General features: G+C 39.7%; 1 protein-coding gene across 1 annotated transcript in view; it reads right to left on the bottom strand.

Moving 5' to 3' along the window:
- Positions 1-16,759, bottom strand: part of fbn1 (fibrillin 1) — a 141,270-nt gene that overhangs the window by 44,495 nt on the left and 80,016 nt on the right. Inside the window, exons 33-42 of the mRNA XM_083996588.1 lie at positions 15,766-15,834; positions 14,225-14,350; positions 11,886-12,008; positions 11,239-11,397; positions 10,378-10,449; positions 10,130-10,255; positions 6,600-6,722; positions 3,732-3,857; positions 2,396-2,512; positions 817-942 (exon numbers count right to left, since the gene is read on the bottom strand). Of these exons, the coding sequence (XP_083852714.1) occupies positions 817-942; positions 2,396-2,512; positions 3,732-3,857; positions 6,600-6,722; positions 10,130-10,255; positions 10,378-10,449; positions 11,239-11,397; positions 11,886-12,008; positions 14,225-14,350; positions 15,766-15,834 (1,167 nt within the window). The remainder of the gene's footprint in view (positions 1-816; positions 943-2,395; positions 2,513-3,731; positions 3,858-6,599; positions 6,723-10,129; positions 10,256-10,377; positions 10,450-11,238; positions 11,398-11,885; positions 12,009-14,224; positions 14,351-15,765; positions 15,835-16,759) is intronic.

Here is a 16,759-nt window from a genome sequence, read left to right as displayed (position 1 = left end):
AGCAGCTTGTTTTTAGACACTTTTTACTTCTTTCAAGCAGATTTTCACTTGAAATAAGTAGAAAAATCTGATAGTGGAGCAAGTTTTTCTTTCTTATTACAAACACAAAAAACTTGCTTTCACTGGCAGATTTTTCTACTTATTTCAAGTGAAAATGATCTAAAAACAAGTTCATTTTTTGGCGATAATTCTTATTTTAAGTGGAAAGAGATTAGTTTTGACTAGAAATGAGACATTTTGACAAGAAATAAGACAAATATTCTTGGGAAGGTTTTGAGTTTTTGCAGTGCGTTACATGGCGACTCACCATCAGGAGACACACTGCAAAGACTCAACATCTTTCCAAGAATATTTGTCTTATTTCTTGTCAAAATGTCTCATTTCTAGTCAAAACTAATCTCTTTCCACTTTAAATAAGACTCATCATCTAAAAAGTAACTTGTTTTTAAGATCATTTTCACTTGTTTCAAACTCATTTTCACTTGAAATAAGTAGAAAAATCTGCCAGTAAAAGCAAGTTTTTTGTGTTTGTAATAAGAAAGAAAAACTTGCTCCACTATCAGATTTTTCTACTTATTTAAAGTGGAAAATCTGCTTGAAAGAAGTAAAAAGTGTCTAAAAACAAACTGCTTTTAATGTGATGAGTCTTATTTTAAGTAGAATGAGATTTATTTTGACTAGAAATAAGACAAATATTCTTGGGAAGGTTTTGAGTTTTTGCAGTGCGTTACACGGTGACTCAGCGTCACGCCGTGGTGCGTTCAGGAGCGTGGGAACAGAAACAACAGAGTGTGTGTGTTGTGTTGTGTTCCTCACCTACACACGTCCGTCCGTCCGGCGTCAGCTCGTATCCGTCGTTACACACACACTGGAAGGTTCCCACCATGTTGATGCACTGACCGTTTCTACACAACCCTCGCTGAGTCGCACACTCGTCCACGTCTGCACAACAACACACAAACACAAACACAAACACAAACAGTTCATTTGTGATAAAAAAAAAAAGATAATAGGATACATTTTAATCCTGCTTTAAAGGGACAGTTCAACAACGCTAGTAAATAATCATGTAACTTTAACAGACAGAGTTGTTGTAGAGGGAAATGCAGCCGGAACTACATTCCAGACACGGCTGCTGCTGGGCGGAGGGATTTCAGAAGAGAAAGTAGTTCAGAGCATTTGCTTCATGTGTCGTAAAGTTACACAATTATACGTTATTATTTCCTAGCGTGGTGAATGTGCAGGTCACAACTTGTTGTTAAATGTTGAACTATCCCTTTAATGCTACTACATGCTTATACATTGATAAATTCAAGGATAAAACTATATTAAAATGTTTTAACTTTCTGTAGGAGAACTTGGCTCGACTCGACTTTCCTCCACATTTATCAAACCGCGACACTTTGAAACAAACAGTAACACAGTTATAAACAGTTATAAACAGTTATAAAGTTGACATTAACCCTTTACATGGATCTTGATCTGAAAATCCACCGACATAAACCACCCATCTGGATCGGAAAGACGTTTCAGTAACACTTTATTTGACGCCTATCTCTAAAACACATTATAACCAGACTTGTAATGAGTTGCAATGCAGTTATAGCATATAGCATCATAATGCTTTATAACAATGATCATAACACAATATAAAGCATTTTATCATGACTTAAAATTATATAATATGTTATTATTATTAGTAACTCACCGACAATGCCCACATTGATAATGCATTATAAATATAGTTATAATTGGCTTATAGACGTGAATAACTATCATTATAAACTCTCATAAATTATCATAAGGCTTCATAACAACAATAAGCATAACACATTATAGAGCATTTTATAATGGCTTACAAGGTCAAATATTATAAAAGAGTTATAATTCTCCATATTGTGTTATGCTTATTGTTATAATTATAGTTATACAGCACTATAACTGCATTATAACTCATTATAAGTATGATTATAATGCGTTATAGAGATAGGCGTCAAATAAAGCGTTACCCAATGTCTTTCTGAATGAGCCTTTCTGGGTAAAATTTTCCAATCGACGTGTTTACATGACGCAGTTTTATTCAGATTTTTCCTGATATTCATTGTAGCTATGGACGGCTCATTTTGTGTACGATGTACAATGTACGATGTACAAAAAATGACGAGTCATTTTGTGTACATCCTTGTATTCATTGTATTAATCTGTGTAGAGGTCAGAGGTCAGAGGTCAGATGTTTCCTCAGCCCCGTGTCGACAGGCGTGACTTTATTTTATTGAACTATTGTCATTTATCTGTATTACTACTTTTGCTGCCTCTTGGCCAGGTCGCTTTTGGAAAAAGAGATTCTACATCTCAAAAAGCTTTAGCTGGTTAAATAAAGGTTAAGAAGACTCACCTATACAGTCGCTGTTGTGTGAGTTCTGGAAGCCGGGGTAACACAGGCAGTTGTATGACCCCACCGTGTTCTTACAGGTGCCGTTCCCACACGGCTGCCGCTCGCACTCGTCCACGTCTGAAACCACAGCACAAAAACTCAACATCTTTCCAAGAATATTTGTCTTATTTCTTGTCAAAAGGCAAGGCATCTTTATTTATACAGCGCATTTCATACCAAGGCAACTCAATGTGCTTTACATAAAGACAAAACATTAAAAAAAGCATAAAACAGAGAAAAAAGCATAAAACATAAAAAAAAAAAAAGTAAAATAAAATAAAAGAAAATAGATAAAGTTTAAAGCAGATATCAGTGGAATGTTTTTGTTAATATAAGTCCTAAATAGTCCTATTTTCCGTCAGCAATCACTTACATGAAGTATTTCAGCCTAAACACGAGTCTCTCCGTCACTCTGCTCTGCTGTAACCCGAGGAGAAAATTTTCCTTGTGGGATACAAGTGTTATCCAATGAGGAGAGAGAACGGCATGAAGGGCTGTGTGTGCAGCCAAGGGATGCGCGTGAATGTGGTGACGTAGCACGAGGACCAATTGATGCCTGACAAGGGCGGGGGCTGCTAACTCATGGTGCGTTCAAAGAAACTCGTACTTTGTGTTTTTCCTTCCTGTGAAGTCATACCAGTTCGATCTGGTACGAGTTCACGGGTCGGAAGTTACGAGTGGCCGTTATAGGGAACTTTCACAGACAACAGGATGGTAAAAACACGAGCTACGGGTTACCTGGAACGCTACCAAGTCGTAGTTGTGACTTGAAGCTGTAACTTACGGTTTCAAAAGCCTGCCTTGAACGCAGCATTAGCCGAAACGGCCGTGAAGCTGATATCTGCTTTAAAGTTCTTAAAAAGAGCTCAGCTATAAGCACGTGAAAAGAGAAATGTTTTTAACCTGGATTTAAAAGTGCTCACAGTTGCTTAAAACTAATCTCTTTCCACTTAAACTAAGACTCATCACCTAAAAATTAACTTGTTTTTAGATCATTTTCACTTGTTTCAAACAAATTTTCACTTGAAATAAGTAGAAAAATCTGCCAGTGAAAGCAGGTTTTTTGATCTTGTAAGGGTTAAAAAGAAAAGATAAGAAAGGTAAGAAAGAAAAACTTGCTCCACTATCAGATTTTTCTGATAAGTGAAAATCTGCTTGAAAGAAGTAAAAAGTGTCTAAAAACAAGCTGCTTTTAATGTGATGAGTCTTATTTGAAGTAGAATGACATTTGTTTTGACTAGAAATAAGACAAATATTCTTTTTTTTTTTGCAGTGTGACGCTCATGGCAGCTCGTACCGACACACATGGAGAGGTCTCGCGTGGTCTTGAAGCCGTTGGGGCAGATGCAGCGGTAACTGCCCAGCGTGTCGATGCACTGCCCCGGGTTGCAGATCCCCGGGTTCTCGATGCACTCGTTACGGTCTGAGGGAAGAAGAGCAGAGTTCATCCGTTATATTCCACTGTAACACTGTCAAACACAACAACACCGCACAAAAATAACTATATACGCAAGAATATTAGGCATAAATACATCAAATAAAAAACTACACCATTATAAAAAGGGTTATAAAGTTAAAAACACTAAGGTTAAGCTACTTTCTCCTCCTAGAGGTTAATGTGGGTCAGTCCATGAAATCGGTAACTTTTGCATCCCCAAGAAGTAATCAGTCATAAAATTACAATAACAACAAATTAATATGTAATTAAAAAATATAAAATTACCATGTCTTCTCTCCTTACTATAACATCAAATTAAAGTCAATTACATATAATTTTAAATAATTAAAATGACTTTTATGCTGATGTGGGTGAGGTTTTTGGCCTGTCCCTTACTGTTGTAACAGGACTTTTAATTTGTAAAACGTTGGAAAAATGTTAAAATGTTCACATTTACATATTGTTTTAAATATGATCTTATTGTAAAACAGTGTTTTTGGTAATAATATATATTAATTATTATAAATATTTACCAATTTATCAGTGTCCCCTGATTTTATGTCAACCCTGTTACCCTAACCTCAACGCTGTTGTTGTCATTAATTTGATATATAATGTAAAATAAAATGGACTTTCAACTGTTACCATTATAATTAAAACTATATATAGAAAATAATCTCAATAATCTCTAATTAGAAATATTGTATATTGTAAAGTTTCTGTCGGTAACAGGGTTGACAAGATGAGGAAAACATTAAAACTGTAATAAAATATGAAATTCCACAGCCTGAGATGGCACAACATCATTTCTTGTCATTTTAAACTTTCTTATGACTACTTAAAAAAAAAAGAAGCAATTAAATATAGTTTAAATTTTAACTTTTCAAAGTTGAAAAGTTACCGATTTCATGGAATGACCCGTATGGAAATGGCAGAAGGTAGAAAGTCTTTTTAAGTGTTAATAATGTCTGTTGGTTTAAAGGTTTTGCTGGTGGCGTTCTGATGGAAGAAGCTGTAGATATTGATGGAGAGGATGAGAACGGTCCGACTGGTTGGATGCTTTCAGCTTCCTTACACAACATGAAGATCCTGCAGAATCTCTTCAACAGCAGCACCTGTTACTACAGACATTTACCACCGTGTTCACAGCACTGAACACGACTGAAACCAACAGATACAAGAACAGAAGTCATCACTGACTCAATAAAACAACCAGAAAACATTTTTATCAGTGTCCAGTTTGAACTTAAAGGGATAGTTCAACATTTTGGCAAATTGGCCCATTGCCATAATAATCCCTATAGTCACAGCAGTAGGTTTGTTACCTTTAATTGTCGGTGCAAGCTATTTTTAGAACGGCGGAGCAGAGCCGTGAGCTGCTCAGAGCTACGCTACGGAGGCTCATTATGGGATTTCTTGGTTTCAAACTCATCAAACTCATCAAATACACAATCCAACAACTCCACAACGCTCTGGTGGACAAGTTGTGACCTGCACATTCACCACGCTATGAGATAATAACACAACGTTACCACACAGAGTTGTTTTAGAGGGAAATACAGAGACTGTTGATGAAAAACTGTCCCTGAAGGCAACGTGCATCAGTGGTTTTGCATGAATTTCCCTCTAAAACAACTCTGTGTGGTAACGTTGTGTTATTATCTCATAGCGTGGTGAATGTGCAGCTCACAACTTGTCCACCAGAGCGTTGTGGAGTTGTTGGATTGTGTATTTGATGAGTTTGATGAGGGAAACCAAGAAATCCCATAATGAGCCTCCTCTGTAGCGTAGCTCTGAGCAGCTCACGGCTCTGCTCCGCCGTTCTAAAAATAGCTTGCACCGACAATTAAAGGTAACGAACCTACTGCTATGACTATAGGGATTATGGAAATGGGCCAATTTGTCAACATGTTGAACTATCCCTTTAACAAGTTTTCTAAGACAGTAGAGACGCTGCTGCTTTCTGGAGGATCGAGTCAGAGGTAACGGAGCTGACGGCCGACCACCTTTATCCGACGACTCCATCGGCAGAAAGGAAGCAACAAGTCTCCTTCACATCGGGCGGCGCGAGTCTCGTGCCAGTAAAACAAAACATCAAAACAGGAAATGACAGAACGGAGAAACCATAGTTTGTATTGTTTGTTAAGTGGATGTACTGTATGTGTTTTTATTGGGTGGCAAAGTAGTTTCCCCTTGGGGATCAATAAAGTTTTCTAATCTAATCTAATCTAACCATAGAAGAAACCATGGCGATTAAAAACAAAGCGCACACAACATCAGCTTGTTATTACACTGTAAAAACTCAAAAATCTTTCAGAGAATATTTGTCTTATTTCTTGTCAAAATGTCTCATTTCTAGTCAAAACTAAACTCTTTCCACTAAAAATAAAACTCATCACCTAAAAAGGAACTTGTTTTTAGATCATTTTCACTTGTTTCAAACTAATTTTCACGTGAAATAAGTAGAAAAATCTGACAGTGAAAGCAAGTTTTTTGTGTTTGTAATAAGAAAGAAAAACTTGCTCCACTATCAGATTTTTCTACTTATTTCAAGTAAAAAATCTGCTTGAAAGAAGTAAAAAGTGTCTAAAAACAAGCTGCTTTTTAATGTGATGAGTCTTATTTTAAGTAGAATGAGATTTGTTTTGACTAGAAATGAGATAATAATAATATTCTTGTTAAGATGTAGAGTTTTGCAGTGTGTATATATATTCAGCTGCGTCTCACCCAGACACTGTCCCGTGGGCGTGAAGCGGTATCCAGGTTTACACTCGCAGCGGTAACTCCCCGGCAGGTTGAGACACGCGGCGTTCTGCTGACACACCGGCCCGTTCTGACACTCGTCGATGTCTGAGGACACAAACACAGGTTTAGGGTTAGAGGTCAGAGGTCAGACACAACCCTCCACTCATCCACTCACTCCCATCATGTGAACACACTGGACGCTGACAGGAGCATTTGAGGATGTGGTTCTGCAGGTGGTTGTTGTGTTTCTGGGTCAATACTTTGTTGAAATATCGAATCAATTTACAAAAAATTGGTTTCATTGTTGTAGACCTGCCTCTTGTGCTTTTATCTTCATTGTTTTTATGTCTAACATCAACCTGCCAATGGGACAGGGGATGGAGATTAGCCACTTGGCTACTGTTCCCATTAAAAAAAATAAAAAAATCTGAAATCTTAACAATTATCTCACTGAACTAAACCAGGGTTTCTGCAGGTACCAGCAAATCTAATTGAATGCTTTTTAATGCCCCTTTTAATACCATTTCAAACATTTTTAATGCCAGTGACTGCAAATACTATACGTGTCAGTAGCCTACTTTTAAATATAAAGCTGTATCCATAATAACTAAATAAACCAGAGCAACAACAACTCTCATTTTAAAATTGTATTTTATTGTTTTCATATTTCACTGATTGCAATTATGGAATGCGAGTGTGTGTTTTATTGAAAGCGAGGCTGGTGTGCGTATGAAAATAGGTTACAGTGGGTTTTTTTAGGTGCTGTGGCTACAAGCAAATCTCATATTGTCTCTGTGCAAAGACAACAAAGACCTTTTTAAATGTGAAAACAGCGGAGATCTATTCAAGATTTAAGTTTGGGCAACACTGATATAGGCGATCGGAACATCAGAATTAATGCAGGCTATTTATGGCCACATTATTGAAATTATGAAATTATTAACAGTACAGGTACAGGTACAGGTAACTTTACCGATTATCCATCTGATTATCTGTCCTGCTGCGAGCGGACAACTTCTTTCAGTGGTGACTGTAGCTATATAAAAGTAAAATATATACTAGTCTAGTCCAGTGGCGTAGGCAGAATTTTAATTTGGGGTGAGCCAGTACAAAATCGTATGGGCCATCTTTTCTCAGAAGGACAGTGTATTTCATCTAGCGCACATCACTGTTAACCATTTTATTGCACAACTCTTTTTTTTTTTTTGCAACTTGTTCTTGACCAACACAATATTTGATACACAGATGAAATGATCTTTCTTGCCACTATGATGATAAACTGTATTTAACTGTCTATGTAAACAATAAAACTCAGTAACCAATCACACAGCAGCTCCATGTTGTCCCTGTGTGACGTTCAGGGACAGGTCAGGACAATCTGAAGACAGAGCTCTGAGGTTGAAGTCCTATAAAAATGAAATACACCTGTGACAGTGACAGGTCTGTAGCTACGTCTTGACCACATATCAGCTGATCAGCTGCAGAGGAAACTCCGCTGTTCTCAGCTGCACCTTTTTTTTTTTTTTTTAATTAAGCTGCGGTAGCGACCAAAATACGGGAAGATGCTGTAAACCAGCGGCGCTTTTATACCCAATACAGGATGAAACTCTGAACATGGGCTAAGAATAAGTTACCGTGGTGATCTATCCGGGTTAAAAGAGATCCACCTCTGTAGTACAGGAGAGCCTGAAGGCTTTAGACTCAACATCCCTCGCTGCTCTGCTTCGCAGCGCACCCCGTTTCCTTCTCTTTCTCTTCACGCTCTGCGCCGGTGAGGTGCGTTCACGCTCAACACAACGTGTGAACGGAGCGGAGCCCCGATGAGCCCCGCCCCCGCGGGCACACAAGCAGCGCCTCAACGTCATCCTGTGGCCCAGAGCGGGAATCAAACGCACCCCTTCTGCTGCGGTCCAGTTGAAAACAGAACTACATTGATTCCAGTTTGGCGGCAGACAAGTTCAGCGAGACAATTTTACTGCCTTTGAGAATCTAATTTAATGCCTTTTAATTAGGGACGGGTACCTTTTGCATTTGAATCGATACAGTATCGATACTCGGTACCTGGGAACCCATACCGCTACCAATCGGTACCTGTTTTCGGTACTTTTTGTGTGTGTGGTAATTAAAAAAATTAAAAAAATTAAAAATAATAAAAACGTCTGAAATTTGAATATTAACCTCTTAACAACATCACAACTCCTCAGCCTTTAAGAGTATTTTATGTTTTAGGGATGGGCAATCATTTTCATATAATGGAATAGTCATTCAATGAAAAAACAAATAAAAGTTTATGAGACTATCGTCTTGTCTGAAAAAATGTCCGTTTTTACTGTGGGAAAATGAGAAACATGGAGAGACTCGTTTTGACGAGAGGAGAGTGGGAGACTTCGTCCTCGTTTAGATGTTTAGATGTTTAGATGTTTAGATGTTTAGATGCTCTCATTACGTGACGAGGACTTGAACGGCGCCGCTGTGATGAGAAGCGGGACTCGGGACTCGGGACTCGGGACCGGACCGCTTCGGTACGGATTGTCACAACAGTCCGTTCTTCATTGTTAAATGACGGACGGCTGTTTTTCAGGTAGTGATTTAAAACGACAGGCTGGTGCTACCGCTTCTCTACGTCTCATTTCAGAGGGATAGAGAGAGAGAGGGCGTGCGGTGCTCATGCAGACTGCACTCTCTCTCGCTGACGCACGACGAAGGTGCGTTCAGGTACCGAAATGTGGTACCGATTGACTTTATGTGAATCAATACTCGGTACTTTGCTGGGAATTTGGTCTGTACCAAAAAAGTACCGAATTTCGGTTCCCATCCCTACTTTTAATGCCATTTAGGGTTTTAATTTTAGCAACATATATTTAATGACTTTTAATGCTTTTTAATGACCCGCGGAAACCCTGTTAACTTGTATCATAAACTTGTGTTTTAGTCACAGAACTTCAGGGTTTTAACATCGGTCATTAAAGCAGAAGTGAGTGATATATTTGTGTTAATATAAGTCTTAAATAGTTATATCTTCCGACAGCAATCACTTCTATAGAGTGTTTGGTCTGAAACACGGGTCTGTCAGTCACTCTGCTCTGCTCTGAGCCGAAGAGAAAACATTTATCGTATCCTACAGTTTTTATCCAATGAGGAGAGAGAACGGCATGCAGGGCTGTGTGTGCAGCCAAGGGACGCCGTGAATGTGGTGACGTAGCGACGAGGACTGTTATGGTGCGTTCAAGGAAACTCGTATTTTTCCGACCGTGAAGTGGTACCAGTTCGATCTGGTACGAGTTCACGGGTCAGAAGTTACGAGTGGCCGTTATAGTGACTTTCACCGGTAAAACAGGTCGGAAAAACACGAGTGGGTTGCCTGGAACGCTACAAAGTCGTAAGTTGTGACTTGAAGCTGTAATTTACGATTTCAAAAGCCTGCCTGGAACGCAGCATTAGCGAAAACGACCGGACCGCTCACTTCTGCTTTAACACAAAAACACACGATCCAGTGTCTTACAGCGTCTCACCTTCACAGATGAGCAGCTTGTCGTTGTAGATGAAGCCGATGGGACACTCGCACCGGAAGCTGCCGATCATGTTGATGCAAACGCCGTTCTCACACACTCCCGGGATCTCTCTGCACTCGTCGATGTCTGGACGGGACGAGACGACATGAGGACAAACACACTGCAACAACGACCACACACCTCTCCTTCTTACCCACAATCCTCTCTGAGAGCGAGCAGCAGCAGCAGCAGCAGCAGCAGCAGCTTACCGATGACTTGGCCGGTGGTGATGTCGATGTAATAACCCGGTCTCTCGCTGCCGCACAGGATGGCAAACTCATCTGAGACGACACAAGAGAAACAAAAACTAGACCACGGACCCATTGGACAACACACCAGAAATACACAAACTATCAATGTACGTTTAAATTAGGCGTAGCTACATTTTTGAAAGATTATAGAGACATTTCTGAAAAAAAAGTGGTACAAATTTTGCAATTTCTTTTTTTTTAGAAAAATCTGGTAAAAAAAAAAAAAAATTAAGATTTTTTTTTAAATTTGAGAAGAAACTGGTAAAATTTCTCAAATAAATTCTAGGAAAAGTGGTAAAATAAAAAAAATAAAAAGTCAAACAATAATAAAAAAAAGTGGTAAAGGTAAAAATAGTAGGTATAGTAAATAGTAAAAAGTAGTTTGTTTTTTTTTAATTGAGAAGAAACTGGCAAAATTACTCATAGAAAAAGTGGTAACATTTTTCAAAAAATTATAGAAAAATGTGGTAAAATTTCTCCCCAAAAAAGGGGGGGCAAACAATAAGACAAAAAGGGGTAAAAATTTATTAAAAAATAAAAAAAAAAAAAATTCTAGTAAAAAGTGTTAAAATGTGAATAAAAAGTAGTGGAGACCCTGGAACCCTGTCAACCCTCCCACTTTGAGAACCATTGACATTTACTTTAGTTAGATAGTTTTGTTGTACTGGCTATACTGAAGTATTTATGTATTTTCAGTGGGTAAACTGACTGTGTGTGTGTGTGTGTGTGTGTGTGTGTGTGTGTGTGTGTGTGTGTGTGTGTGTGTGTGTGTGTGTGTGTGTGTGTGTGTGTGTGTGTGTGTGTGTGTGTGTGTCTCACCGGTGCTGGGGACGGGACACTGTTCACAGGGTTTGTTCCAGGCGCGGCCGATGTTGTAGGAGCAGCAGCACATCTTCTTGGTCATGTTGAAGGTCAGTTCTCCGTCACACGTCCCGTTGTCGGAGTAGAAGTTCCTGTAGCAGTAGCTCTTCCTCATGTCTGAGAGGAGGGGGAGGAGATTATTGATTATAGAGAAATTTCTGGAAAAAAAGTGGTACAATTTCTCCAAAAAAGTTGAAACATTTATAGAAAAAAGTGGTAAAAATTCTCACCAAAAAATTAACAAAAAAGTTTTAACATTTTTAGAAAAAAGTGGTAAAATTTTGCACATTTTTTTTTTTTTTTTTTAGAAAAATCTGGTAAAATTTCTCAGAAAAATGGTAAAATTTCAAATAAAAAATAAAAAGTTTTAAAAACTGTATAAGAAACTGGTAGAATTTCTCAAAGAAATTCTAGGAAATGTGGTAAAATTTCCCCCCAAAAAGTCAAACAATTAAAAAAAAAAAAAAAAGTGGTAAAAGTAAAAACAGTAGGCTGTATCTATCTATCTATCTATCTATCTATCTATCTATCTATCTATCTATCTATCTATCTATCTATCTATCTATCTATCTATCTATCTATCTATCTATCTATCTACCACTCACCCATGCAGTTGTTTCCTCCGTTGACCTGCATGTAGTCCACGGGGCAGATGCAGGTGTAGTTCCCGATGGTGTTGTAGCACTGACCCGGACCGCAGATCCCCGGACGCTCACACTCATCCACGTCTGAACACAGAGAGAGAGAGAGAGAGAGAGAGAGAGTCAAGATCAAGGTCAAGGTCAGGTTTATTTATATAGCACCTTGAACCAAAGTGCTTTACAATTAAAACAATTTCAATTACAGTTTAAACATCAGATAAAAACACAATAATAAAAGCACAATAAAATAAAATAAACATTGGATAAAACATTGGATAAAAGCACAACATACAATAAAACTGTAATGAGAAAACAATTGGTCAGGGGTTAAAAGCCAGGGAGAAGAGGTGGGTTTTCAATAGAGATATAAAATGTACTAAGTTTGGAGCTGTTCTGATTGGGAATGGCAGGCTATTCCACAGTTTAGGAGCCTCACACAGTTACAATAATCTCTACGCTAATCTAGGCTAGCCAAGGCTAACAATGCGTATGGGGTATTTGCAGCAGGTCAGAAACCGAGGCTGAGGTTCATTAGGAATGTGCCAAAATCAACTTTTGAGAGGATTGATCATTGATTGTTTGCACTGTATTTATCAATTATTATTACCTTCTATGTTTAAAAACTAAAATCAGCACATACATGTTCAAATAAAGAAAATAAAATTTGGTTGAAAGTGAACGTCCCATATTAGCTGAAACTTTCAGAAGGGGGAGAGAGGGGGTCTCAGTGAGTTTACAGGTCTGTAGTTTTTAAACAATCACACTTTACAACATCATTTCACCACGGAAATATTGAAGAGATCTGTGATAAATGATACAAACATCAATGGAGTGAGTGGCCACCTTTTTGGATGGTGGTTTGTTTGGTCATTCTACCAAAAAGTGTCCCATATTACCTATTACCCTACTCCTTTTCTGGCAGTTTGAACATGGACAAGATGGAACTAAATATATATAGGCCTATAGTTTAAATGTAAAGTGAATGTGTTATGTGTAACTTTATGTCTTCTGGAGATGGTTTCATCTTCCACTTGATGAACTGTTAAACACATTAACACACATTTGGACCGGGGGCATTGTATCTGTAGTCCCCCCCCCCCCCCCCCTCTCTGTGTCTCTGAGCTGAAACCAGATGAACAGATGAACAGACGGGTCTTGTTCCTGATGAACTGGAGACATGTTGGACGGCAGCAGCTTTTGTTCTTCAGTCCAACAAACACACGCTAATTAAAACGCCGCCGGCCACATGTCGTCCTCTCTAAACACTCTGCTCATTTATCTCTCCGTCTCTCCGTCTCTCTGTCTCTCTGTCTGTCTGTCCTCTGGGGGACTCGGTGTCCTCCTCCCTCCTCCCTCCCCCCGAGGCCCGAGGACAGCTACGTCCGACCACATCAGAGACTCGTCAGTGGGACAAAACATCACTTCCTGTCTGTCCATGTGTCCTCGCTGAACCGAGGCCTGGACTTGATTTCCTTCCCACTGAACCAACCAACCGACCGACCAACCAGGCCCACACTGCAAAAACTCAACGTCTTACAGAGAATATCTGTCTTATTTCTAGTCAAAATGTCACTTCTAGTGAAAATAAATCAAATTATACTCAAAATAAGACTCATCACATAAAAAGTAGCTTGTTTTTAGACACTTTTTCCTACTTTCAAGCAGATTTTCACTTGAAATAAGTAGAAAAATTTGTTAGTGGAGCAAGTTTTTCTTTCTTATAACAAGCACAAAAAACTTGCTTTCACTGGCTTTCACTTCTAAGCACGTTGATGATTGTAAGCACTTTATCCCCCGCCCGAGACACGGTTGCACTTTTGTACTACTGTCGTATTACTGTACTGAATCCGTATTATTATTCTACTGTACTGTAAACTGAATGCTGCTATTTTATAACATACTGTATCTGTACTAGGGAACATCTATGTATGGGACAACGGATGGAAATGAGCCTGTGGCTACAATCTGGCTTGTTCACGATTTTATGCTTCGTTCATGAACATGCACTGTCCCACCTCAAATACATTGAATTGAATTGACTGGCAGATTTTTCTACTTATTTCAAGTGAAAATTAGTTTGAAACAAGTGAAAATGATCTAAAAACAAGTTCATTTTTAGGTGATGAGTCTTATTTTAAGTGGAAAGAGATTAGTTTTGACTGAAATGAGACATTTGGACAAGAAATAAGACAAATATTCTTGGAAAGATTTTGAGTTTTTGCAGCGCAGAGCTGCAGAGGAGCAGGGCACCTGTGTGTGTGTGTGTGTGTGTGTGTGTGTCTGTGTGTGTGTGTGTCTGGTACCTTCACACACTCTGGTCTCTATGTTGAGGGCGTAACCACGGTTACATTCACAGTGGAAGCTGCCGAACGTGTTGATGCAGCGACCGCCCTGACACACACCGGGAAGCTCCAAGCACTCGTTGATGTCTGACAGAGATAGATAGATGGATAGATAGATAGATAGATAGATAGATAGATAGATGGATGGATGGATGGATGGATGGATGGATGGATGGATGGATGGATGGATGGATGGATGGATGGATGGATGGATGGATGGATGGATGGATGGATGGATGGATGGATGGATGGATGGATGGATGGATGGATGGATGGATGGATGGATGGATGGATGGATGGATGGATGGATGGATGGATGGATGGATGGATGGATGGATGGATGGATGGATGGATGGATGGATGGATGGATGGATGGATGGATGGATGGATGGATGGATGGATGGATGGATGGATGGATGGATGGATGGATAGATAGATAGATAGATAGATAGATAGATAGATAGATAGATAGATAGATAGATAGATAGATAGATAGATAGATAGATAGATAGATAGATAGATAGATAGATAGATAGATAGATAGATAGATAGATAGAGAGACAGTTACATGTCTGTTGTTTTCTGTTTAGAATAGTTTCTGAAGGATCCCCATCAGCCGGTACCTCAGTAGCCAGCTGGTCTTCCTGGGGTCCACAAGGAACAACACAAAATATACATATATACTAGGGTTGGGCCGATATGCTTTTGTGCCGATTCGATTCTCTTAACGATTTTTGGGTCCCAATTCGATTTAAATTGCGATTCTGATTAAACAAGTATTGCAATTCGATTTTACCAAGTATTGCGATTTTATATTTCAATTATTGTTCCTTAAACAAGAGCAGGTTGAACCAAACACTTGATAATACATCATAAGTCATATTTACAGAAAACAATACACACATCACATCAGTTTGTCTGTTGTGTTCGTTTGTTCACATAGATATCTGTGAACAAACGAACACAACAGGCCGGTTTGACTTTGTCGAGTGTAATGGCACAGAATACATGATTGTACAATAATTTTTTTAAATCGAAAAAAAAAATCGATTCTCATATGAGAAAATCGATTAATCGCGATTAATATAAAAATCGGATTTTTGGCCCAGCCCTAATATATACACAACATATCATACATTTACATTTACAGTCAATCACAAAGCAAACATTTGAAAATTTCCACCAACCTTAAACAGAGTTTTTCTTAGATAACAAAGTGGAACCACTCTTACTCGTATAGCTACAGCTCATAAAAAATAAAATTTAAATTTCTTTTTAAATACCTGTTTCCTTTCAATACAACAGAGGTAGTGAGGTAGATTATTCCACAGAGCTATTGCTCTACAGATAAAAGATGGTGACAAGGCCTTAGTGGCTTCCAGCTGACCACTACTGTATATTACTGTCTGTTACTGTCTGTTGTAGTTGTCTGTAGCTGTCTGTAGCTGTCTGTAGCTGTATGTTACTGTCTGTAGCTGTATGTGTCTGTCTGTAGCTCTGACCTTCCACCAGGACGGTGATGGGGTTTGGTCTGAATCCTTCTCCTCCAGGACACAGCGTCTTGTACTCAGCTGCAACACACAAACAACAACACAACACACCGTCAGTGCTGCAGTCAGTCAGTGCTGCAGTCAGTGCTGCAGTCAGTCAGTGCTGCAGTCAGTGCTGCAGTCAGTCAGAGCTGCAGTCAGTCAGAGCTGCAGTCAGAGCTGCAGTCAGAGCTGCAGTCAGTCAGTGCTGCAGTCAGTCAGTGCTGCAGTCAGAGCTGCAGTCAGTGCTGCAGTCAGTCAGAGCTGCAGTCAGAGCTGCAGTCAGTCAGAGCTGCAGTCAGAGCTGCAGTCAGTGCTGCAGTCAGTCAGAGCTGCAGTCAGAGCTGCAGTCAGAGCTGCAGTCAGAGCTGCAGTCAGTGCTGCAGTCAGTCAGAGCTGCAGTCAGAGCTGCAGTCAGTCAGAGCTGCAGTCAGAGCTGCAGTCAGTGCTGCAGTCAGTCAGAGCTGCAGTCAGTGCTGCAGTCAGTCAGAGCTGCAGTCAGAGCTGCAGTCAGAGCTGCAGTCAGAGCTGCAGTCAGTCAGTGCTGCAGTCAGTCAGTGCTGCAGTCAGAGCTGCAGTCAGTGCTGCAGTCAGTCAGAGCTGCAGTCAGAGCTGCAGTCAGTCAGAGCTGCAGTCAGAGCTGCAGTCAGTGCTGCAGTCAGTCAGAGCTGCAGTCAGAGCTGCAGTCAGTGCTGCAGTCAGTCAGAGCTGCAGTCAGTGCTGCAGTCAGTGCTGCAGTCAGTCAGAGCTGCAGTCAGTCAGAGCTGCAGTCAGTGCTGCAGTCAGTGCTGCAGTCAGTCAGAGCTGCAGTCAGTGCTGCAGTCAGTCAGAGCTGCAGTCAGAGCTGCAGTCAGTGCTGCAGTCAGTCAGAGCTGCAGTCAGTGCTGCAGTCAGTCAGAGCTGCAGTCAGTCAGTGCTGCAGTCAGTCAGTGCTGCAGTCAGAGCTGCAGTCAGTGCTGCAGTCAGT

Source organism: Trachurus trachurus (genome assembly GCF_905171665.1).
Source record: "Trachurus trachurus genome assembly, chromosome: 3".
Lineage (NCBI taxonomy): Eukaryota > Metazoa > Chordata > Actinopteri > Carangiformes > Carangidae > Trachurus > Trachurus trachurus.
The sequence above is the reverse complement of the archived record's forward strand: the minus strand, read 5'-3'. Positions and strand labels throughout refer to the sequence as shown.